Source organism: Salmo salar, unplaced genomic scaffold, assembly GCF_905237065.1.
Source record: "Salmo salar unplaced genomic scaffold, Ssal_v3.1, whole genome shotgun sequence".
Classification (NCBI taxonomy): Eukaryota; Metazoa; Chordata; class Actinopteri; order Salmoniformes; family Salmonidae; genus Salmo; species Salmo salar.
Genome location: NW_025550925.1, coordinates 248282 through 275761, shown reverse-complemented (window position 1 = coordinate 275761; position 27480 = coordinate 248282). Strand labels below are relative to the sequence as shown.

Here is a 27480-nt window from a genome sequence, read left to right as displayed (position 1 = left end):
GACTATACAGAGCACAGCCCAGGGTTGGTTATCTTTTGACTATACAGGGCACAGCCCAGGGTTGGTTATCTATTGACTATACAGGGCACAGCCCAGGGTTGGTTATCTATTGACTATACAGAGCACAGTCCAGGGTTGGTTATCTATTGACTATACAGAGCACAGCCCAGGGTTGGTTATCTATTGACTATATAGAGCACAGCCCAGGGTTGGTTATCTATTGACAATACAGAGCACAATCCAGGTTTGGTTAACTATTGACTATACAGAGCACAGTCCAGGGTTGGTTATCTATTAACTATACAGAGCACAGTCCAGGGTTGGTTATCTATTGACATAACAGAGCACAGTCCAGGTTTGGTTAACTATTGACATAACAGAGCACAGTCCAGGTTTGGTTAACTATTGACTATACAGAGCACAGTCCAGGGTTGGTTATCTATTGACTATACAGAGCACAGCCCAGGGTTGGTTATCTATTGACTATACAGAGCACAGCCCAGGGTTGGTTATCTATTGACTATACAGAGCACAGCCCAGGGTTGGTTATCTATTGACTATACAGAGCACAGCCCAGGGTTGGTTATCTATTGACTATACAGAGCACAGCCCAGGGTTGGTTATCTATTGACTATACAGAGCACAGCCCAGGGTTGGTTATCTATTGACTATACAGAGCACAGCCCAGGGTTGGTTATCTATTGACTATACAGAGCACAGCCCAGGGTTGGTTATCTATTGACTATACAGAGCACAGCCCAGGGTTGGTTATCTATTGACTATACAGAGCACAGCCCAGGGTTGGTTATCTATTGACTATACAGAGCACAGCCCAGGGTTGGTTATCTATTGACTATACAGAGCACAGCCCAGGGTTGGTTATCTATTGACTATACAGAGCACAGCCCAGGGTTGGTTATCTATTGACTATACAGAGCACAGCCCAGGGTTGGTTATCTATTGACTATACAGAGCACAGCCCAGGGTTGGTTATCTATTGACTATACAGAGCACAGCCCAGGGTTGGTTATCTATTGACTATACAGAGCACAGCCCAGGGTTGGTTATCTATTGACTATACAGAGCACAGCCCATGGTTGGTTATCTATTGACTATACAGAGCAGAGCACAGCCCAGGGTTGGTTATCTATTGACTATACAGAGCACAGCCCAGGGTTGGTTATCTATTGACTATACAGAGCACAGCCCAGGGTTGGTTATCTATTGACTATACAGAGCACAGCCCAGGGTTGGCTATCTATTGACTATACAGAGCACAGCCCAGGGTTGGTTATCTATTGACTATATAGAGCACAGCCCAGGGTTGGTTATCTATTGACATAACAGAGCACAATCCAGGTTTGGTTAACTATTGACTATACAGAGCACAGTCCAGGGTTGGTTATCTATTGACTATACAGAGCACAGTCCAGGGTTGGTTATCTATTGACATAACAGAGCACAATCCAGGTTTGGTTAACTATTGACTATACAGAGCACAGTCCAGGGTTGGTTATCTATTGACTATACAGAGCACAGCCCAGGGTTGGTTATCTATTGACTATACAGAGCACAGCCCAGGGTTGGTTATCTATTGACCATACAGAGCACAGCCCAGGGTTGGTTATCTATTGACTATACAGAGCACAGCCCAGGGTTGGCTATCTATTGACTATACAGAGCACAGCCCAGGGTTGGTTATCTATTGACTATATAGAGCACAGCCCAGGGTTGGTTATCTATTGACAATACAGAGCACAATCCAGGTTTGGTTAACTATTGACTATACAGAGCACAGTCCAGGGTTGGTTATCTATTGACTATACAGAGCACAATCCAGGTTTGGTTATCTATTGACTATACAGAGCACAGCCCAGGGTTGGTTATCTATTGACTATACAGAGCACAGTCCAGGGTTGGTTATCTATTGACTATACAGAGCACAGCCCAGGGTTGGTTATCTATTGACTATACAGAGCACAGCCCAGGGTTGGTTATCTATTGACTATACAGAGCACAGCCCAGGGTTGGTTATCTATTGACTATACAGAGCACAGCCCAGGGTTGGTTATCTATTGACTATACAGAGCACAGCCCAGGGTTGGTTATCTATTGACTATACAGAGCACCGCCCAGGGTTGGTTATCTATTGACAATACAGAGCACAGCCCAGGGTTGGTTATCTATTGACAATACAGAGCACAGCCCAGGTTTGGTTAACTATTGACTATACAGAGCACAGTCCAGGGTTGGTTATCTATTGACTATACAGAGCACAGCCCAGGTTTGGTTAACTATTGACTATACAGAGCACAGCCCAGGGTTGGTTATCTATTGACTATACAGAGCACAGCCCAGGGTTGGTTATCTATTGACTATACAGAGCAGAGCACAGCCCAGGGTTGGTTATCTATTGACTATACAGAGCACAGCCCAGGGTTGGTTATCTATTGACTATACAGAGCACAGCCCAGGGTTGGCTATCTATTGACTATACAGAGCACAGCCCAGGGTTGGTTATCTATTGACTATATAGAGCACAGCCCAGGGTTGGTTATCTATTGACAATACAGAGCACAATCCAGGTTTGGTTAACTATTGACTATACAGAGCACAGTCCAGGGTTGGTTATCTATTGACTATACAGAGCACAGTCCAGGGTTGGTTATCTATTGACAATACAGAGCACAATCCAGGTTTGGTTAACTATTGACTATACAGAGCACAGTCCAGGGTTGGTTATCTATTGACTATACAGAGCACAGCCCAGGGTTGGTTATCTATTGACCATACAGAGCACAGCCCAGGGTTGGTTATCTATTGACCATACAGAGCACAGTCCAGGGTTGGTTATCTATTGACCATACAGAGCACAGCCCAGGGTTGGTTATCTATTGATCATACAGAGCACAGCCCAGGGTTGGTTATCTATTGACCATACAGAGCACAGCCCAGGGTTGGTTATCTATTGACTATACAGAGCACAGCCCAGGGTTGGTTATCTATTGACTATACAGAGCACAGCCCAGGGTTGGTTATCTATTGACTATACAGAGCACAGCCCAGGGTTGGTTATCTATTGACTATACAGAGCACAGCCCAGGGTTGGTTATCTATTGACTATACAGAGCACAGCCCAGGGTTGGTTATCTATTGACAATACAGAGCACAGCCCAGGGTTGGTTATCTATTGACAATACAGAGCACAATCCAGGTTTGGTTAACTATTGACTATACAGAGCACAGTCCAGGGTTGGTTATCTATTGACTATACAGAGCACAGCCCAGGTTTGGTTAACTATTGACTATACAGAGCACAGTCCAGGGTTGGTTATCCATTGACTATACAGAGCACAGCCCAGGGTTGGTTATCTATTGACCATACAGAGCACAGCCCAGGGTTGGTTATCTATTGACTATACAGAGCACAGCCCAGGGTTGGTTATCTATTGACTATACAGAGCACAGCCCAGGGTTGGTTATCTATTGACTATACAGAGCACAGCCCAGGGTTGGTTATCTATTGACTATACAGAGCACAGCCCAGGGTTGGTTATCTATTGACTATACAGAGCACAGCCCAGGGTTGGTTATCTATTGACAATACAGAGCACAGCCCAGGGTTGGTTATCTATTGACAATACAGAGCACAATCCAGGTTTGGTTAACTATTGACTATACAGAGCACAGTCCAGGGTTGGTTATCTATTGACTATACAGAGCACAGTCCAGGTTTGGTTATCCATTGACTATACAGAGCACAGTCCAGGGTTGGTTATCTATTGACTATACAGAGCACAGCCGAGGGTTGGTTATCTATTGACTATACAGAGCACAGCCCAGGGTTGGTTATCTATTGACTATACAGAGCACAGCCCAGGGTTGGTTATCTATTGACTATACAGAGCACAGCCCAGGGTTGGTTATCTATTGACTCTACAGAGCACAGCCCAGGGTTGGTTATCTATTGACTATACAGAGCACAGCCCAGGGTTGGTTATCGATTGACTATACAGAGCACAGCCCAGGGTTGGTTAGTTTCTTACCCGTCTTGGACAGGACTCCGTTCCCCTTGGCCACTCCTACGTACACCAGGACAGAGACGATGTCAGAGACCTCCATGTGGAGGTTAGCTGTCCCAAAGTCCTGCTCCTGAGATGCTGCCACTCCTACAGGGAGAGAGGAGAAAGCTTCAGCATGTCGTTGATGGGTAGTCAAGGCTTCCGGGATAATCTGAGCTCTATTAGTAGACATTGAACTCAAGACTAAACTAGATGTCTTGCTTTTCATTTTAAACTCCAGTGTTCATGTTCCATTTCTGCTTCGTTAAGTTTCAATGAAACACATATTGATGGTAAAGCATTGACAGTGGCCTGAGGCCCGTTCACTGACAGTGGCCCGTTCACTGACAGTGGCCCGTTCACTGACAGTGGCCCGTTCACTGACAGTGGCCCGTTCACTGACAGTGGCCCGGTCACTGACAGTGGCCCGGTCACTGACAGTGGCCCGAGGCCCGGTCACTGACAGTGGCCCGAGGCCCGGTCACTGACAGTGGCCCGAGGCCCGGTCACTGACAGTGGCCCGAGGCCCGGTCACTGACAGTGGCCCGAGGCCCGGTCACTGACAGTGGCCCGAGGCCCGGTCACTGACAGTGGCCCGAGGCCCGGTCACTGACAGTGGCCTGAGGCCCGTTCACTGAGTGACGTGAGGCCCGTTCACTGAGTGACGTGAGGCCCGTTCACTGACAGTGGCCTGAGGCCCGTTCAATGACAGTGGCCTGAGTCCGTTCATTGACAGTGACCTGAGGCCTGGTGGATGTTAAATTAATGCTCGTACCATATGCACAGCAAAGGCGTGGTCCGAGGTCTGGGCGTACGAAGAAGCTGGGTAGATGAGAGGCCAGGTTCAGGTTCCCTTCAGGGTCACAATACTCAGGCAGTGGCAGATTCCTCATCAGGTCATCATACCTATACACAGACAGACAGACAGACACACACAGACAGACAGACACGAGACAGACACGAGACAGACACGAGACAGACACGAGACAGACACGAGACAGACACGAGACAGACACGAGACAGACACGAGACAGACACGAGACAGACACGAGACAGACACGAGACAGACACGAGACAGACAGACACAGAGAGAGAGACAGACAGACACAGAGAGAGAGACAGACAGACACAGACAGACACAGAGAGAGAGACAGTGTTATACAGCTGGACCTACTGGACAGTGTTATATAGCTGGATCTACTAGACAGTGTTATATAGCTGGATCTACTAGACAGTGTTATATAGCTGGATCTACTAGACAGTGTTATATAGCTGGATCTACTAGACAGTGTTATATAGCTGGATCTACTAGACAGTGTTATATAGCTGGACCTACTGGACAGTGTTATATAGCTGGACCTACTGGACAGTGTTATATAGCTGGACCTACTAGACAGTGTTATATAGCTGGACCTACTAGACAGTGTTATATAGCTGGATCTACTAGACAGTGTTATATAGCTGGATCTACTAGACAGTGTTATATAGCTGGATCTACTGAAAAGTGTTATATAGCTGGACCTACTAGACAGTGTTATATAGCTGGACCTACTAGACAGTGTTATATAGCTGGACCTACTAGACAGTGTTATATAGCTGGATCTACTAGACAGTGTTATATAGCTGGATCTACTGGATCTACTGGACAGTGTTATATAGCTGGATCTACTAGACAGTGTTATATAGCTGGACCTACTAGACAGTGTTATATAGCTGGACCTACTAGACAGTGTTATATAGCTAGACCTACTAGACAGTGTTATATAGCTAGACCTACTAGTCAGTGTTATATAGCTGGATCTACTAGACAGTGTTATATAGCTGGATCTACTAGACAGTGTTATATAGCTGGATCTACTAGACAGTGTTATATAGCTGTATCTACTGGACCTACTAGACAGTGTTATTTAGCTGGATCTGCTGGACAGTGTTATATAGCTGGATCTACTAGACAGTGTTATATAGCTGGATCTACTGGAAAGTGTTATATAGCTGGACCTACTAGACAGTGTTATATAGCTGGACCTACTAGACAGTGTTATATAGCTGGACCTACTAGACAGTGTTATATAGCTGGATCTACTAGACAGTGTTATATAGCTGGATCTACTAGACAGTGTTATATAGCTGGATCTACTGGATCTACTGGACAGTGTTATATAGCTGGATCTACTAGACAGTGTTATATAGCTGGACCTACTAGACAGTGTTATATAGCTGGACATACTAGACAGTGTTATATAGCTGGACCTACTAGACAGTGTTATATAGCTAGACCTACTAGACAGTGTTATATAGCTAGACCTACTAGACAGTGTTATATAGCTGGATCTACTAGACAGTGTTATATAGCTGGATCTACTAGACAGTGTTATATAGCTGGATCTACTAGACAGTGTTATATAGCTGGATCTACTAGACGGTGTTATATAGCTTGATCTCCTAGACGGTGTTATATAGCTGGATCTCCTAGACGGTGTTATATAGCTGGACCTCCTAGACGGTGTTATATAGCTGGACCTCCTAGATGGTGTTATATAGCTGGACCTCCTAGACAGTGTTATATAGCTGGACCTACTAGACAGTGTTATATAGCTGGACCTACTAGACAGTGTTATATAGCTGGATCTACTAGACAGTGTTATATAGCTGGATCTACTAGACAGTGTTATATAGCTGGATCTACTAGACAGTGTTATATAGCTGGATCTAATAGACAGTGTTATATAGCTGGAACTACTAGACAGTGTTATATAGCTGGACCTACTAGACAGTGTTATATAGCTGAACCTACTAGACAGTGTTATATAGCTGGACCTACTAGACAGTGTTATATAGCTAGACCTACTAGACAGTGTTATATAGCTGGATCTACTAGACAGTGTTATATAGCTGGATCTACTAGACAGTGTTATATAGCTGGATCTACTAGACAGTGTTATATAGCTGGATCTACTAGACAGTGTTATATAGCTGGATCTACTAGACAGTGTTATATAGCTGGATCTACTAGACAGTGTTATATAGCTTGATCTACTGGACTGTGTTATATAGCTGGATCTACTAGACAGTGTTATATAGCTGGATCTACTGGACAGTGTTATATAGCTGGATCTACTGGACAGTGTTATATAGCTGGATCTACTGGACAGTGTTATATAACTGGATCTACTGGGCCTACTAGATAGTGTTATATAGCTGGATCTACTGGACCAACTGGACAGTGTTATATAGCTGGATCTACCGGGCAGTGTTATATAGCTGGATGTACTAGACAGTGTTATATAGCTGGACCTACTAGACAGTGTTATATAGCTGGATCTACTAGATCTACTAAACAGTGTTATATAGCTGGATGTACTAGACAGTGTTATATAGCTGGACCTACTAGACAGTGTTATATAGCTGTATCTACTAGACAGTGTTATATAGCTGTATCTACTGGACCTACTAGACAGTGTTATATAGCTGGATCTACTGGACAGTGTTATATAGCTGGATCTACTAGACAGTGTTATATAGCTGGATCTCCTAGACAGTGTTATATAGCTGGACCTCCTAGACAGTGTTATATAGCTGGATCTACTAGATCTACTAAACAGTGTTATATAGCTGGATGTACTAGACAGTGTTATATAGCTGGACCTACTAGACAGTGTTATATAGCTGTATCTACTGGACCTACTAGACAGTGTTATATAGCTGGATCTACTGGACAGTGTTATATAGCTGGATCTACTAGACAGTGTTATATAGCTGGATCTACTAGACAGTGTTATATAGCTGGACCTACTAGACAGTGTTATATAGCTGGACCTACTAGACAGTGTTATATAGCTGGACCTACTAGACAGTGTTATATAGCTAGACCTACTAGACAGTGTTATATAGCTAGACCTACTAGACAGTGTTATATAGCTGGATCTACTAGACAGTGTTATATAGCTGGACCTACTAGACAGTGTTATATAGCTGGACCTACTAGACAGTGTTATATAGCTGGACCTACTAGACAGTGTTATATAGCTGGACCTACTAGACAGTGTTATATAGCTGGACCTACTAGACAGTGTTATATAGCTGGACCTACTAGACAGTGTTATATAGCTGGACCTACTAGACAGTGTTATATAGCTGGACCTACTAGACAGTGTTATATAGCTGGATCTACTAGACAGTGTTATATAGCTGGATCTACTAGACAGTGTTATATAGCTGGATCTACTAGACAGTGTTATATAGCTGGATCTACTGGACCAACTGGACAGTTTTATATAGCTGGATCTACTGGGCAGTGTTATATAGCTGGATGTACTAGATCTACTAAACAGTGTTATATAGCTGGATCTACTGGACAGTGTTATATAGCTGGACCTACTAGACAGTGTCATATAGCTGTATCTACTGGACCTACTAGACAGTGTTATATAGCTGGATCTACTGGACAGTGTTATATAGCTGGATCTACTAGACAGTGTTATATAGCTGGACCTACTAGACAGTGTTATATAGCTGGACCTACTAGACAGTGTTATATAGCTGGACCTACTAGACAGTGTTATATAGCTGTATCTACTGGACCTACTAGACAGTGTTATTTAGCTGGATCTACTGGACAGTGTTATATAGCTGGATCTACTAGACAGTGTTATATAGCTGGATCTACTGGAAAGTGTTATATAGCTGGACCTACTAGACAGTGTTATATAGCTGGACTTACTAGACAGTGTTATATAGCTGGACCTACTAGACAGTGTTATATAGCTGGACCTACTAGACAGTGTTATATAGCTGGACCTACTAGACAGCGTTATATAGCTGGACCTACTAGACAGTGTTATATAGCTGGATCTACTAGACAGTGTTATATAGCTGGATCTACTAGACAGTGTTATATAGCTGGATCTACTAGACAGTGTTATATAGCTGGATCTACTAGATCTACTGGAAATGTTATATAGCTGGACCTACTGGACAGTGTTATATAGCTGGATCTACTGGACAGTGTTATATAGCTGGATCTACTGGACAGTGTTATATAGCTGGATCTACTGGACAGTGTTATATAGCTGGATCTACTAGACAGTGTTATATAGCTGGACCTACTAGACAGTGTTATATAGCTGGACCTACTAGACAGTGTTATATAGCTAGACCTACTAGACAGTGTTATATAGCTAGACCTACTAGTCAGTGTTATATAGCTGGATCTACTAGACAGTGTTATATAGCTGGATCTACTAGACAGTGTTATATAGCTGGATCTACTAGACAGTGTTATATAGCTGGATCTACTAGACAGTGTTATATAGCTGGATCTACTAGACAAACAGTGTTATATAGCTGGATCTACTAGACAGTGTTATATAGCTGGACCTACTAGACAGTGTTATATAGCTGTATCTACTGGACCTACTAGACAGTGTTATATAGCTGGATCTACTGGACAGTGTTATATAGCTGGATCTACTAGACAGTGTTATATAGCTGGATCTCCTAGACAGTGTTATATAGCTGGATCTCCTAGACAGTGTTATATAGCTGGATCTACTAGACTCTAAACAGTGTTATATAGCTGGATGTACTAGACAGTGTTATATAGCTGGACCTACTAGACAGTGTTATATAGCTGTATCTACTGGACCTACTAGACAGTGTTATATAGCTGGATCTACTAGACAGTGTTATATAGTTGGATCTAATAGACAGTGTTATATAGCTGGATCTCCTAGACAGTGTTATATAGCTGGATCTCCTAGACAGTGTTATATAGCTGGACCTCCTAGACAGTGTTATATAGCTGGACCTCCTAGACAGTGTTATATAGCTGGACCTCCTAGACAGTGTTATATAGCTGGACCTACTAGACAGTGTTATATAGCTGGACCTCCTAGACAGTGTTATATAGCTGGACCTACTAGACAGTGTTATATAGCTGGATCTACTAGACAGTGTTATATAGCTGGATCTACTAGACAGTGTTATATAGCTGGATCTACTAGACAGTGTTATATAGCTGGACCTACTAGACAGTGTTATATAGCTGGACCTACTAGACAGTGTTATATAGCTAGACCTACTAGACAGTGTTATATAGCTGGATCTACTAGACAGTGTTATATAGCTGGATCTACTGGACAGTGTTATATAGCTGGATCTACTGGGCCTACTAGATAGTGTTATATAGCTGGATCTACTGGACCTACTGGACAGTGTTATATAGCTGGATCTACCGGGCAGTGTTATATAGCTGGATGTACTAGACAGTGTTATATAGCTGGACCTACTAGACAGTGTTATATAGCTGGATCTACTAGACAGTGTTATATAGCTGGATCTACTAGAAAGTGTTATATAGCTGGACCTACTAGACAGTGTTATATAGCTGGACCTACTAGACAGTGTTATATAGCTGGACCTACTAGACAGTGTTATATAGCTGGACCTACTAGACAGTGTTATATAGCTGGACCTACTAGACAGTGTTATATAGCTGGATCTACTAGACAGTGTTATATAGCTGGATCTACTAGACAGTGTTATATAGCTGGATCTACTAGACAGTGTTATATAGCTGGACCTACTAGACAGTGTTATATAGCTGGATCTACTAGATCTCTCAGTGTTATATAGCTGGATGTACTAGACAGTGTTATATAGCTGGACCTACTAGACAGTGTTATATAGCTGTATCTACTGGACCTACTAGACAGTGTTATATAGCTGGATCTACTGGACAGTGTTATATAGCTGGATCTACTAGACAGTGTTATATAGCTGGATCTACTAGACAGTGTTATATAGCTGGATCTACTAGACAGTGTTATATAGCTGGATCTACTAGATCTACTAAACAGTGTTATATAGCTGGATGTACTAGACAGTGTTATATAGCTGGACCTACTAGACAGTGTTATATAGCTGTATCTACTGGACCTACTAGACAGTGTTATATAGCTGGATCTACTGGACAGTGTTATATAGTTGGATCTACTAGACAGTGTTATATAGCTGGATCTCCTAGACAGTGTTATATAGCTGGATCTCCTAGACAGTGTTATATAGCTCGACCTCCTAGACAGTGTTATATAGCTGGACCTACTAGACAGTGTTATATAGCTGGACCTCCTAGACAGTGTTATATAGCTGGACCTCCTAGACAGTGTTATATAGCTGGACCTCCTAGACAGTGTTATATAGCTGGACCTACTAGACAGTGTTATATAGCTGGACCTACTAGACAGTGTTATATAGCTGGATCTACTAGACAGTGTTATATAGCTGGATCTACTAGACAGTGTTATATAGCTGGATCTACTAGACAGTGTTATATAGCTGGACCTACTAGACAGTGTTATATAGCTGGACCTACTAGACAGTGTTATATAGCTGGATCTACTAGACAGTGTTATATAGCTGGATCTACTGGACAGTGTTATATAGCTGGATCTACTGGACAGTGTTATATAACTGGATCTACTGGGCAGTGTTATATAGCTGGATCTACTGGACCAACTGGACAGTGTTATATAGCTGGATCTACCGGGCAGTGTTATATAGCTGGATGTACTAGACAGTGTTATATAGCTGGACCTACTAGACAGTGTTATATAGCTGGATCTACTAGACAGTGTTATATAGCTGGATCTACTGGAAAGTGTTATATAGCTGGACCTACTAGACAGTGTTATATAGCTGGACCTACTAGACAGTGTTATATAGCTGGACCTACTAGACAGTGTTATATAGCTGGACCTACTAGACAGTGTTATATAGCTGGACCTACTAGACAGTGTTATATAGCTGGATCTACTAGACAGTGTTATATAGCTGGATCTACTAGACAGTGTTATATAGCTGGATCTACTAGACAGTGTTATATAGCTGGATCTACTAGACAGTGTTATATAGCTGGATCTACTGGACTACGACAGTGTTATATAGCTGGACCTACTAGACAGTGTTATATAGCTGGATCTACTAGACAGTGTTATATAGCTGGACCTACTAGACAGTGTTATATAGCTGGACCTACTAGACAGTGTTATATAGCTGGACCTACTAGACAGTGTTATATAGCTGGATCTACTAGACAGTGTTATATAGCTGGATCTCCTAGACAGTGTTATATAGCTGGACCTCCTAGACAGTGTTATATAGCTGGACCTCCTAGACAGTGTTATATAGCTGGACCTCCTAGACAGTGTTATATAGCTGGACCTCCTAGACAGTGTTATATAGCTGGACCTCCTAGACAGTGTTATATAGCTGGACCTACTAGACAGTGTTATATAGCTGGATCTACTAGACAGTGTTATATAGCTGGATCTACTAGACAGTGTTATATAGCTGGATCTACTAGACAGTGTTATATAGCTGGACCTACTAGACAGTGTTATATAGCTGGACCTACTAGACAGTGTTATATAGCTAGACCTACTAGACAGTGTTATATAGCTGGATCTACTGGACAGTGTTATATAGCTGGATCTACTGGACAGTGTTATATAACTGGATCTACTGGGCCTACTAGATAGTGTTATATAGCTGGATCTACTGGACCAACTGGACAGTGTTATATAGCTGGATCTACCGGGCAGTGTTATATAGCTGGATGTACTAGACAGTGTTATATAGCTGGACCTACTAGACAGTGTTATATAGCTGGATCTACTAGACAGTGTTATATCGCTGGATCTACTGGAAAGTGTTATATAGCTGGACCTACTAGACAGTGTTATATAGCTGGACCTACTAGACAGTGTTATATAGCTGGACCTACTAGACAGTGTTATATAGCTGGACCTACTAGACAGTGTTATATAGCTGGACCTACTAGACAGTGTTATATAGCTGGACCTACTAGACAGTGTTATATAGCTGGATCTACTAGACAGTGTTATATAGCTGGACCTACTAGACAGTGTTATATAGCTGGACCTACTAGACAGTGTTATATAGCTGGACCTACTAGACAGTGTTATATAGCTGGATCTACTAGACAGTGTTATATAGCTGGATCTACTAGACAGTGTTATATAGCTGGATCTACTGGATCTACTGGACAGTGTTATATAGCTGGATCTACTAGACAGTGTTATATAGCTGGATCTACTAGACAGTGTTATATAGCTGGACCTACTAGACAGTGTTATATAGCTGGACCTACTAGACAGTGTTATATAGCTGGACCTACTAGACAGTGTTATATAGCTAGACCTACTAGACAGTGTTATATAGCTAGACCTACTAGACAGTGTTATATAGCTGGATCTACTAGACAGTGTTATATAGCTGGATCTACTAGACAGTGTTATATAGCTGGATCTACTAGACAGTGTTATATAGCTGGATCTACTAGACAGTGTTATATAGCTGGATCTACTAGACAGTGTTATATAGCTGGATCTACTAGACAGTGTTATATAGCTGGATCTACTAGAAAGTGTTATATTGCTGGATCTACTAGATCTACTAAACAGTGTTATATAGCTGGATCTACTGGACAGTGTTATATAGCTGGATCTACTGGACCTACTGGACAGTGTTATATAGCTAGACCTACTAGACAGTGTTATATAGCTGGATCTACTGGACAGTGTTATATAGCTGGATCTACTGGACAGTGTTATATAACTGGATCTACTGGGCCTACTAGATAGTGTTATATAGCTGGATCTACTGGACCAACTGGACAGTGTTATATAGCTGGATCTACCGGGCAGTGTTATATAGCTGGATGTACTAGACAGTGTTATATAGCTGGACCTACTAGACAGTGTTATATAGCTGGATCTACTAGATCTACTAAACAGTGTTATATAGCTGGATGTACTAGACAGTGTTATATAGCTGGACCTACTAGACAGTGTTATATAGCTGTATCTACTGGACCTACTAGACAGTGTTATATAGCTGGATCTACTGGACAGTGTTATATAGTTGGATCTACTAGACAGTGTTATATAGCTGGATCTCCTAGACAGTGTTATATAGCTGGATCTACTAGACAGTGTTATATAGCTGGATCTACTAGATCTACTAAACAGTGTTATATAGCTGGATCTACTAGACAGTGTTATATAGCTGGATGTACTAGACAGTGTTATATAGCTGGACCTACTAGACAGTGTTATATAGCTGTATCTACTGGACCTACTAGACAGTGTTATATAGCTGGATCTACTGGACAGTGTTATATAGCTGGATCTACTAGACAGTGTTATATAGCTGGATCTCCTAGACAGTGTTATATAGCTGGATCTCCTAGACAGTGTTATATAGCTGGACCTCCTAGACAGTGTTATATAGCTGGACCTCCTAGACAGTGTTATATAGCTGGACCTCCTAGACAGTGTTATATAGCTGGACCTCCTAGACAGTGTTATATAGCTGGACCTACTAGACAGTGTTATATAGCTGGATCTACTAGACAGTGTTATATAGCTGGATCTACTAGACAGTGTTATATAGCTGGACCTACTAGACAGTGTTATATAGCTGGACCTACTAGACAGTGTTATATAGCTAGACCTACTAGACAGTGTTATATAGCTGGATCTACTGGACAGTGTTATATAGCTGGATCTACTGGACAGTGTTATATAACTGGATCTACTGGGCCTACTAGATAGTGTTATATAGCTGGATCTACTGGACCAACTGGACAGTGTTATATAGCTGGACCTACTAGATCTATTAAACTGTGTTATATAGCTGGATGTACTAGACAGTGTTATATAGCTGGACCTACTAGACAGTGTTATATAGCTGGACCTACTAGACAGTGTTATATAGCTGGACCTACTAGACAGTGTTATATAGCTGGACCTACTAGACAGTGTTATATAGCTGGATCTACTAGACAATGTTATATAGCTTGATCTCCTAGACGGTGTTATATAGCTGGATCTCCTAGACGGTGTTATATAGCTGGACCTCCTAGACAGTGTTATATAGCTGGACCTACTAGACAGTGTTATATAGCTGGACCTACTAGACAGTGTTATATAGCTAGACCTACTAGACAGTGTTATATAGCTGGATCTACTAGACAGTGTTATATAGCTGGATCTACTGGACAGTGTTATATAGCTGGATCTACTGGGCCTCTAGACAGTGTTATATAGCTGGATCTACTCACTGACAGTGTTATATAGCTGGATCTACTAGACAGTGTTATATAGCTGGATCTACTAGACAGTGTTATATAGCTGGACCTACTAGACAGTGTTATATAGCTGGATCTACTAGACAGTGTTATATAGCTGGACCTACTGGAAAGTGTTATATAGCTGGACCTACTAGACAGTGTTATATAGCTGGACCTACTAGACAGTGTTATATAGCTGGACCTACTAGACAGTGTTATATAGCTGGACCTACTAGACAGTGTTATATAGCTGGATCTACTAGACAGTGTTATATAGCTGGATCTACTGGACAGTGTTATATAACTGGATCTACTGGACCAACTGGACAGTGTTATATAGCTGGATCGACTGGGCAGTGTTATATAGCTGGATGTACTAGATCTACTAAACAGTGTTATATAGCTGGATCTACTGGGCAGTGTTATATAGCTGGATCTACTAGACAGTGTTATATAGCTGGACCTACTAGACAGTGTTATATAGCTGGACCTACTAGACAGTGTTATATAGCTGGATCTACTGGACAGTGTTATATAGCTGGATATACTAGACAGTGTTATATAGCTGGATCTACTAGACAGTGTTATATAGCTGGATCTACTAGTCAGTGTTATATAGCTGGATCTACTAGACAGTGTTATATAGCTGGACCTACTAGACAGTGTTATATAGCTGTATCTACTGGACCTACTAGACAGTGTTATATAGCTGGACCTACTAGACAGTGTTATATAGCTGGACCTACTAGACAGTGTTATATAGCTGGATCTACTAGACAGTGTTATATAGCTGGACCTACTAGACAGTGTTATATAGCTGGACCTACTAGACAGTGTTATATAGCTGGACCTACTAGACAGTGTTATATAGCTAGACCTACTAGTCAGTGTTATATAGCTGGATCTACTAGACAGTGTTATATAGCTGGATCTACTAGACAGTGTTATATAGCTGGATCTACTAGACAGTGTTATATAGCTGGACCTACTAGACAGTGTTATATAGCTGGATCTACTAGACAGTGTTATATAGCTGGATCTACTAGACAGTGTTATATAGCTGGACCTCCTAGACAGTGTTATATAGCTGGACCTCCTAGACAGTGTTATATAGCTGGACCTACTAGACAGTGTTATATAGCTGGACCTACTAGACAGTGTTATATAGCTGGACCTACTAGACAGTGTTATATAGCTGGACCTACTAGACAGTGTTATATAGCTGGATCTACTAGACAGTGTTATATAGCTGGATCTACTAGACAGTGTTATATAGCTGGATCTAATAGACAGTGTTATATAGCTGGACCTACTAGACAGTGTTATATAGCTGGACCTACTAGACAGTGTTATATAGCTGGACCTACTAGACAGTGTTATATAGCTGAACCTACTAGACAGTGTTATATAGCTGGACCTACTAGACAGTGTCATATAGCTGGACCTACTAGACAGTGTTATATAGCTGGACCTACTAGACAGTGTTATATAGCTAGACCTACTAGACAGTGTTATATAGCTAGACCTACTAGACAGTGTTATATAGCTGGATCTACTAGACAGTGTTATATAGCTGGATCTACTAGACAGTGTTATATAGCTGGATCTACTAGACAGTGTTATATAGCTGGACCTACTAGACAGTGTTATATAGCTGTATCTACTGGACCTAGTAGACAGTGTTATATAGCTGGATCTACTGGACAGTGTTATATAGTTGGATCTACTAGACAGTGTTATATAGCTGGATCTCCTAGACAGTGTTATATAGCTGGATCTCCTAGACAGTGTTATATAGCTGGACCTCCTAGACAGTGTTATATAGCTGGACCTACTAGACAGTGTTATATAGCTGGACCTCCTAGACAGTGTTATATAGCTGGACCTACTAGACAGTGTTATATAGCTGGATCTACTAGACAGTGTTATATAGCTGGATCTACTAGACAGTGTTATATAGCTGGATCTACTAGACAGTGTTATATAGCTGGATCTACTAGACAGTGTTATATAGCTGGATCTACTAGACAGTGTTATATAGCTGGATCTACTAGACAGTGTTATATAGCTGGACCTACTAGACAGTGTTATATAGCTAGACCTACTAGACAGTGTTATATAGCTGGATCTACTGGACAGTGTTATATAACTGGATCTACTGGGCCTACTAGATAGTGTTATATAGCTGGATCTACTGGGCCTACTAGATAGTGTTATATAGCTGGATCTACTGGACCAACTGGACAGTGTTATATAGCTGGATCTACCGGGCAGTGTTATATAGCTGGATGTACTAGACAGTGTTATATAGCTGGACCTACTAGACAGTGTTATATAGCTGGATCTACTAGACAGTGTTATATAGCTGGATCTACTAGACAGTGTTATATAGCTGGATCTACTGGAAAGTGTTATATAGCTGGACCTACTAGACAGTGTTATATAGCTGGACCTACTAGACAGTGTTATATAGCTGGACCTACTAGACAGTGTTATATAGCTGGACCTACTAGACAGTGTTATATAGCTGGACCTACTAGACAGTGTTATATAGCTGGACCTACTAGACAGTGTTATATAGCTGGATCTACTAGACAGTGTTATATAGCTGGATCTACTAGACAGTGTTATATAGCTGGATCTACTAGACAGTGTTATATAGCTGGACCTACTAGACAGTGTTATATAGCTGGATCTACTAGACAGTGTTATATAGCTGGATCTACTAGATCTACTAAACAGTGTTATATAGCTGGATGTACTAGACAGTGTTATATAGCTGGACCTACTAGACAGTGTTATACAGCTGTATCTACTGGACCTACTAGACAGTGTTATATAGCTGGATCTACTGGACAGTGTTATATAGTTGGATCTAATAGACAGTGTTATATAGCTGGATCTCCTAGACAGTGTTATATAGCTGGATCTCCTAGACAGTGTTATATAGCTGGATCTACTAGATCTACTAAACAGTGTTATATAGCTGGATGTACTAGACAGTGTTATATAGCTGGACCTACTAGACAGTGTTATATAGCTGTATCTACTGGACCTACTAGACAGTGTTATATAGCTGGATCTACTGGACAGTGTTATATAGTTGGATCTAATAGACAGTGTTATATAGCTGGATCTCCTAGACAGTGTTATATAGCTGGATCTCCTAGACAGTGTTATATAGCTGGACCTCCTAGACAGTGTTATATAGCTGGACCTACTAGACAGTGTTATATAGCTGGACCTCCTAGACAGTGTTATATAGCTGGACCTCCTAGACAGTGTTATATAGCTGGACCTACTAGACAGTGTTATATAGCTGGACCTACTAGACAGTGTTATATAGCTGGACCTACTAGACAGTGTTATATAGCTGGATCTACTAGACAGTGTTATATAGCTGGATCTACTAGACAGTGTTATATAGCTGGATCTACTAGACAGTGTTATATAGCTGGATCTACTAGACAGTGTTATATAGCTGGACCTACTAGACAGTGTTATATAGCTGGATCTACTAGACAGTGTTATATAGCTGGATCTACTGGACAGTGTTATATAGCTGGATCTACTGGACAGTGTTATATAGCTGGATCTACTGGACAGTGTTATATAGCTGGATCTACTGGACCAACTGGACAGTGTTATATAGCTGGATCTACTGGGCAGTGTTATATAGCTGGATGTACTAGACAGTGTTATATAGCTGGACCTACTAGACAGTGTTATATAGCTGGATCTACTAGACAGTGTTATATAGCTGGATCTACTGGACAGTGTTATATAGCTGGATCTACTAGACAGTGTTATATAGCTGGACCTACTAGACAGTGTTATATAGCTGGACCTACTAGACAGTGTTATATAGCTGGACCTACTAGACAGTGTTATATAGCTGGACCTACTAGACAGTGTTATATAGCTGGACCTACTAGACAGTGTTATATAGCTGGACCTACTAGACAGTGTTATATAGCTGGACCTACTAGACAGTGTTATATAGCTGGACCTACTAGACAGTGTTATATAGCTGGATCTACTGATCTACTGACAGTGTTATATAGCTGGATCTACTAGACAGTGTTATATAGCTGGATCTACTAGACAGTGTTATATAGCTGGACCTACTAGACAGTGTTATATAGCTGGACCTACTAGACAGTGTTATATAGCTGGACCTACTAGACAGTGTTATATAGCTGGATCTCCTAGACAGTGTTATATAGCTGGACCTCCTAGACAGTGTTATATAGCTGGACCTCCTAGACAGTGTTATATAGCTGGACCTCCTAGACAGTGTTATATAGCTGGATCTACTAGACAGTGTTATATAGCTGGACCTACTAGACAGTGTTATATAGCTGGACCTACTAGACAGTGTTATATAGCTGGACCTACTAGACAGTGTTATATAGCTGGATCTACTAGACAGTGTTATATAGCTGGATCTACTAGACAGTGTTATATAGCTGGATCTACTAGACAGTGTTATATAGCTGGATCTACTAGACAGTGTTATATAGCTGGACCTACTAGACAGTGTTATATAGCTGGACCTACTAGACAGTGTTATATAGCTGGATCTACTGGACAGTGTTATATAGCTGGATCTACTGGACAGTGTTATATAGCTGGATCTACTGGACCTACTGGACAGTGTTATATAGCTGGATCTACTGGACCAACTGGACAGTGTTATATAGCTGGATCTACTGGGCAGTGTTATATAGCTGGATGTACTAGATCTACTAAACAGTGTTATATAGCTGGATCTGCTGGACAGTGTTATATAGCTGGATCTACTAGACAGTGTTATATAGCTGGATCTACTGGAAAGTGTTATATAGCTGGACCTACTAGACAGTGTTATATAGCTGGACTTACTAGACAGTGTTATATAGCTGGACCTACTAGACAGTGTTATATAGCTGGACCTACTAGACAGTGTTATATAGCTGGACCTACTAGACAGTGTTATATAGCTGGATCTACTAGACAGTGTTATATAGCTGGACCTACTAGACAGTGTTATATAGCTGGACCTACTAGACAGTGTTATATAGCTGGACCTACTAGACAGTGTTATATAGCTGGACCTACTAGACAGTGTTATATAGCTGGACCTACTAGACAGTGTTATATAGCTGGATCTACTAGACAGTGTTATATAGCTGGATCTACTGGATCTACTGGACAGTGTTATATAGCTGGATCTACTAGACAGTGTTATATAGCTGGATCTACTAGACAGTGTTATATAGCTGGACCTACTAGACAGTGTTATATAGCTGGACCTACTAGACAGTGTTATATAGCTGGACCTACTAGACAGTGTTATATAGCTGGACCTACTAGACAGTGTTATATAGCTGGATCTACTAGACAGTGTTATATAGCTGGATCTACTAGACAGTGTTATATAGCTGGACCTACTAGACAGTGTTATATAGCTGGATCTACTAGACAGTGTTATATAGCTGGATCTACTAGACAGTGTTATATAGCTGGATCTACTAGACAGTGTTATATAGCTGGATCTACTAGACAGTGTTATATAGCTGGATCTACTAGACAGTGTTATATTGCTGGATCTACTAGATCTACTAAACAGTGTTATATAGCTGGATCTACTGGACAGTGTTATATAGCTGGATCTACTGGACCTACTGGACAGTGTTATATAGCTAGACCTACTAGACAGTGTTATATAGCTGGATCTACTAGACAGTGTTATATAGCTGGATCTACTGGACAGTGTTATATAACTGGATCTACTGGGCCTACTAGATAGTGTTATATAGCTGGATCTACTGGACCAACTGGACAGTGTTATATAGCTGGATCTACTGGGCAGTGTTATATAGCTGGATGTACTAGACAGTGTTATATAGCTGGACCTACTAGACAGTGTTATATAGCTGTATCTACTAGACTCTAAACAGTGTTATATAGCTGGATGTACTAGACAGTGTTATATAGCTGGACCTACTAGACAGTGTTATATAGCTGTATCTACTGGACCTACTAGACAGTGTTATATAGCTGGATCTACTAGACAGTGTTATATAGTTGGATCTACTAGACAGTGTTATATAGCTGGATCTCCTAGACAGTGTTATATAGCTGGATCTCCTAGACAGTGTTATATAGCTGGATCTACTAGATCTACTAAACAGTGTTATATAGCTGGATCTACTAGACAGTGTTATATAGCTGGATGTACTAGACAGTGTTATATAGCTGGACCTACTAGACAGTGTTATATAGCTGTATCTACTGGACCTACTAGACAGTGTTATATAGCTGGATCTACTGGACAGTGTTATATAGCTGGATCTACTAGACAGTGTTATATAGCTGGATCTCCTAGACAGTGTTATATAGCTGGATCTCCTAGACAGTGTTATATAGCTGGACCTCCTAGACAGTGTTATATAGCTGGACCTCCTAGACAGTGTTATATAGCTGGACCTCCTAGACAGTGTTATATAGCTGGACCTCCTAGACAGTGTTATATAGCTGGACCTACTAGACAGTGTTATATAGCTGGATCTACTAGACAGTGTTATATAGCTGGATCTACTAGACAGTGTTATATAGCTGGATCTACTAGACAGTGTTATATAGCTGGATCTACTAGACAGTGTTATATAGCTGGATCTACTAGACAGTGTTATATAGCTGGATCTACTAGACAGTGTTATATAGCTGGATCTACTGGACAGTGTTATATAACTGGATCTACTGGGCCTACTAGATAGTGTTATATAGCTGGATCTACTGGACCAACTGGACAGTGTTATATAGCTGGACCTACTAGATCTACTGTGTTATATAGCTGGATCTACTAGACAGTGTTATATAGCTGGACCTACTAGACAGTGTTATATAGCTGGACCTACTAGACAGTGTTATATAGCTGGACCTACTAGACAGTGTTATATAGCTGGACCTACTAGACAGTGTTATATAGCTGGATCTACTAGACAATGTTATATAGCTTGATCTACTAGACAGTGTTATATAGCTGGATCTCCTAGACGGTGTTATATAGCTGGACCTACTAGACAGTGTTATATAGCTGGACCTACTAGACAGTGTTATATAGCTGGACCTACTAGACAGTGTTATATAGCTAGACCTACTAGACAGTGTTATATAGCTGGATCTACTGGACAGTGTTATATAGCTGGATCTACTGGACAGTGTTATATAACTGGATCTACTGGGCCTACTAGACAGTGTTATATAGCTGGATCTACTGGACCAACTGGACAGTGTTATATAGCTGGATCTACCGGGCAGTGTTATATAGCTGGATGTACTAGACAGTGTTATATAGCTGGACCTACTAGACAGTGTTATATAGCTGGATCTACTAGACAGTGTTATATAGCTGGATCTACTAGAAAGTGTTATATAGCTGGACCTACTAGACAGTGTTATATAGCTGGACCTACTAGACAGTGTTATATAGCTGGACCTACTAGACAGTGTTATATAGCTGGACCTACTAGACAGTGTTATATAGCTGGACCTACTAGACAGTGTTATATAGCTGGATCTACTAGACAGTGTTATATAGCTGGATCTACTGGACAGTGTTATATAACTGGATCTACGGGACCAACTGGACAGTGTTATATAGCTGGATCGACTGGGCAGTGTTATATAGCTGGATGTACTAGATCTACTAAACAGTGTTATATAGCTGGATCTACTGGACAGTGTTATATAGCTGGATCTACTAGACAGTGTTATATAGCTGGACCTACTAGACAGTGTCATATAGCTGTATCTACTGGACCTACTAGACAGTGTTATATAGCTGGATCTACTGGACAGTGTTATATAGCTGGATCTACTAGACAGTGTTATATAGCTGGATCTACTAGACAGTGTTATATAGCTGGACCTACTAGTCAGTGTTATATAGCTGGATCTACTAGACAGTGTTATATAGCTGGACCTACTAGACAGTGTTATATAGCTGTTCTACTGGACCTACTAGACAGTGTTATATAGCTGGACCTACTAGACAGTGTTATATAGCTGGACCTACTAGACAGTGTTATATAGCTGGATCTACTAGACAGTGTTATATAGCTGGACCTACTAGACAGTGTTATATAGCTGGACCTACTAGACAGTGTTATATAGCTGGACCTACTAGAAGGTGTTATATAGCTAGACCTACTAGTCAGTGTTATATAGCTGGATCTACTAGACAGTGTTATATAGCTGGATCTACTAGACAGTGTTATATAGCTGGATCTCCTAGACAGTGTTATATAGCTGGATCTCCTAGACAGTGTTATATAGCTGGATCTCCTAGACAGTGTTATATAGCTGGACCTCCTAGACAGTGTTATATAGCTGGACCTCCTAGACAGTGTTATATAGCTGGACCTCCTAGACAGTGTTATATAGCTGGACCTACTAGACAGTGTTATATAGCTGGACCTACTAGACAGTGTTATATAGCTGGATCTACTAGACAGTGTTATATAGCTGGATCTACTAGACAGTGTTATATAGCTGGATCTACTAGACAGTGTTATATAGCTGGATCTACTAGACAGTGTTATATAGCTGGATCTACTAGACAGTGTTATATAGCTGGACCTACTAGACAGTGTTATATAGCTGGACCTACTAGACAGTGTTATATAGCTGGACCTACTAGACAGTGTTATATAGCTGAACCTACTAGACAGTGTTATATAGCTGGACCTACTAGACAGTGTTATATAGCTGGACCTACTAGACAGTGTTATATAGCTGGACCTACTAGACAGTGTTATATAGCTAGACCTACTAGACAGTGTTATATAGCTGGACCTACTAGACAGTGTTATATAGCTGGATCTACTAGACAGTGTTATATAGCTGGATCTACTAGACAGTGTTATATAGCTGGACCTACTAGACAGTGTTATATAGCTGGATCTACTAGACAGTGTTATATAGCTGTATCTACTGGACCTACTAGACAGTGTTATATAGCTGGACCTACTGGACAGTGTTATATAGCTGGATCTACTAGACAGTGTTATATAGCTGGATCTACTAGACAGTGTTATATAGCTGGATCTACTAGACAGTGTTATATAGCTGGACCTACTAGACAGTGTTATATAGCTGGACCTACTAGACAGTGTTATATAGCTGGACCTCCTAGACAGTGTTATATAGCTGGACCTCCTAGACAGTGTTATATAGCTGGACCTACTAGACAGTGTTATATAGCTGGACCTACTAGACAGTGTTATATAGCTGGATCTACTAGACAGTGTTATATAGCTGGATCTACTAGACAGTGTTATATAGCTGGATCTACGAGACAGTGTTATATAGCTGGACCTACTAGACAGTGTTATATAGCTGGACCTACTAGACAGTGTTATATAGCTAGACCTACTAGACAGTGTTATATAGCTGGATCTACTGGACAGTGTTATATAGCTGGATCTACTGGGACAGTGTTATATAGCTGGATCTACTGGGCCTACTAGATAGTGTTATATAGCTGGATCTACTGGACCAACTGGACAGTGTTATATAGCTGGATCTACTGGGCAGTGTTATATAGCTGGATCTACTAGACAGTGTTATATAGCTGGACCTACTAGACAGTGTTATATAGCTGGATCTACTAGACAGTGTTATATAGCTGGATCTACTAGACAGTGTTATATAGCTGGATCTACTGGACAGTGTTATATAGCTGGACCTACTAGACAGTGTTATATAGCTGGACCTACTAGACAGTGTTATATAGCTGGACCTACTAGACAGTGTTATATAGCTGGACCTACTAGACAGTGTTATATAGCTGGACCTACTAGACAGTGTTATATAGCTGGACCTACTAGACAGTGTTATATAGCTGGATCTACTAGACAGTGTTATATAGCTGGATCTACTAGACAGTGTTATATAGCTGGACCTACTAGACAGTGTTATATAGCTGGACCTACTAGACAGTGTTATATAGCTGGATCTACTAGACAGTGTTATATAGCTGGATCTACTAGATCTCAAACAGTGTTATATAGCTGGATCTACTAGACAGTGTTATATAGCTGGACCTACTAGACAGTGTTATATAGCTGTATCTACTGGACCTACTAGACAGTGTTATATAGCTGGATCTACTGGACAGTGTTATATAGCTGGATCTACTAGATCTACTAAACAGTGTTATATAGCTGGATCTACTAGACAGTGTTATATAGCTGGACCTCCTAGACAGTGTTATATAGCTGGATCTACTAGACTCTAAACAGTGTTATATAGCTGGATGTACTAGACAGTGTTATATAGCTGGACCTACTGGACAGTGTTATATAGCTGTATCTACTGGACCTACTAGACAGTGTTATATAGCTGGATCTACTAGACAGTGTTATATAGCTGGATCTACTAGACAGTGTTATATAGCTGGATCTCCTAGACAGTGTTATATAGCTGGATCTCCTAGACAGTGTTATATAGCTGGACCTCCTAGACAGTGTTATATAGCTGGACCTCCTAGACAGTGTTATATAGCTGGACCTACTAGACAGTGTTATATAGCTGGACCTCCTAGACAGTGTTATATAGCTGGACCTCCTAGACAGTGTTATATAGCTGGACCTCCTAGACAGTGTTATATAGCTGGATCTACTAGACAGTGTTATATAGCTGGATCTACTAGACAGTGTTATATAGCTGGATCTACTAGACAGTGTTATATAGCTGGACCTACTAGACAGTGTTATATAGCTGGATCTACTAGACAGTGTTATATAGCTGGACCTACTAGACAGTGTTATATAGCTGGATCTACTAGACAGTGTTATATAGCTGGACCTACTAGACAGTGTTATATAGCTGGATCTACTGGACAGTGTTATATAGCTGGATCTACTGGACAGTGTTATATAGCTGGATCTACTGGACCTACTGGACAGTGTTATATAGCTGGATCTACTGGACCTACTGGACAGTGTTATATAGCTGGATCTACTGGGCAGTGTTATATAGCTGGATGTACTAGACAGTGTTATATAGCTGGACCTACTAGACAGTGTTATATAGCTGGATCTACTAGACAGTGTTATATAGCTGGACCTACTGGAAAGTGTTATATAGCTGGACCTACTAGACAGTGTTATATAGCTGGACCTACTAGACAGTGTTATATAGCTGGACCTACTAGACAGTGTTATATAGCTGGACCTACTAGACAGTGTTATATAGCTGGACCTACTAGACAGTGTTATATAGCTGGATCTACTAGACAGTGTTATATAGCTGGATCTACTAGACAGTGTTATATAGCTGGACCTACTAGACAGTGTTATATAGCTGGATCTACTAGACAGTGTTATATAGCTGGAACTACTGGATTTACTAGACAGTGTTATATAGCTGGATCTACTAGACAGTGTTATATAGCTGGATCTACTAGACAGTGTTATATAGCTGGATCTACTAGACAGTGTTATATAGCTGGACCTACTAGACAGTGTTATATAGCTGGACCTACTAGACAGTGTTATATAGCTGGATCTACTAGACAGTGTTATATAGCTGGATCTACTAGACAGTGTTATATAGCTGGACCTACTAGACAGTGTTATATAGCTGGACCTACTAGACAGTGTTATATAGCTGGACCTACTAGACAGTGTTATATAGCTGGACCTCCTAGACAGTGTTATATAGCTGGACCTACTAGACAGTGTTATATAGCTGGACCTACTAGACAGTGTTATATAGCTGGACCTACTAGACAGTGTTATATAGCTGGACCTACTAGACAGTGTTATATAGCTGGATCTACTAGACAGTGTTATATAGCTGGACCTACTAGACAGTGTTATATAGCTGGACCTACTAGACAGTGTTATATAGCTGGACCTACTAGACAGTGTTATATAGCTGGATCTACTGGACAGTGTTATATAGCTGGATCTACTAGACAGTGTTATATAGCTGGATCTACTGGGCCTACTAGACAGTGTTATATAGCTGGATCTACTGGACCTACTGGACAGTGTTATATAGCTGGATCTACTGGGCAGTGTTATATAGCTGGATGTACTAGACAGTGTTATATAGCTGGACCTACTAGACAGTGTTATATAGCTGGACCTACTAGACAGTGTTATATAGCTGGATCTACTGGAAAGTGTTATATAGCTGGACCTACTAGACAGTGTTATATAGCTGGACTTACTAGACAGTGTTATATAGCTGGACCTACTAGACAGTGTTATA

The 27480-nt window shown here is 41.0% G+C and overlaps 1 protein-coding gene across 5 annotated transcripts in view; it reads right to left on the bottom strand.

Annotated features, from left to right (window-relative positions):
- Nucleotides 1-27480, bottom strand: part of LOC106592091 (probable JmjC domain-containing histone demethylation protein 2C) — a 218513-nt gene that overhangs the window by 12044 nt on the left and 178989 nt on the right. For all 5 annotated transcript variants that reach the window (XM_045714094.1, XM_045714096.1, XM_045714097.1 and 2 more), the window contains 2 exons: nt 4837-4967; nt 4047-4169 (listed from right to left, as the gene is read on the bottom strand). In XM_045714094.1, coding sequence (XP_045570050.1) covers nt 4047-4169; nt 4837-4967 — 254 coding nt within the window. The remainder of the gene's footprint in view (nt 1-4046; nt 4170-4836; nt 4968-27480) is intronic.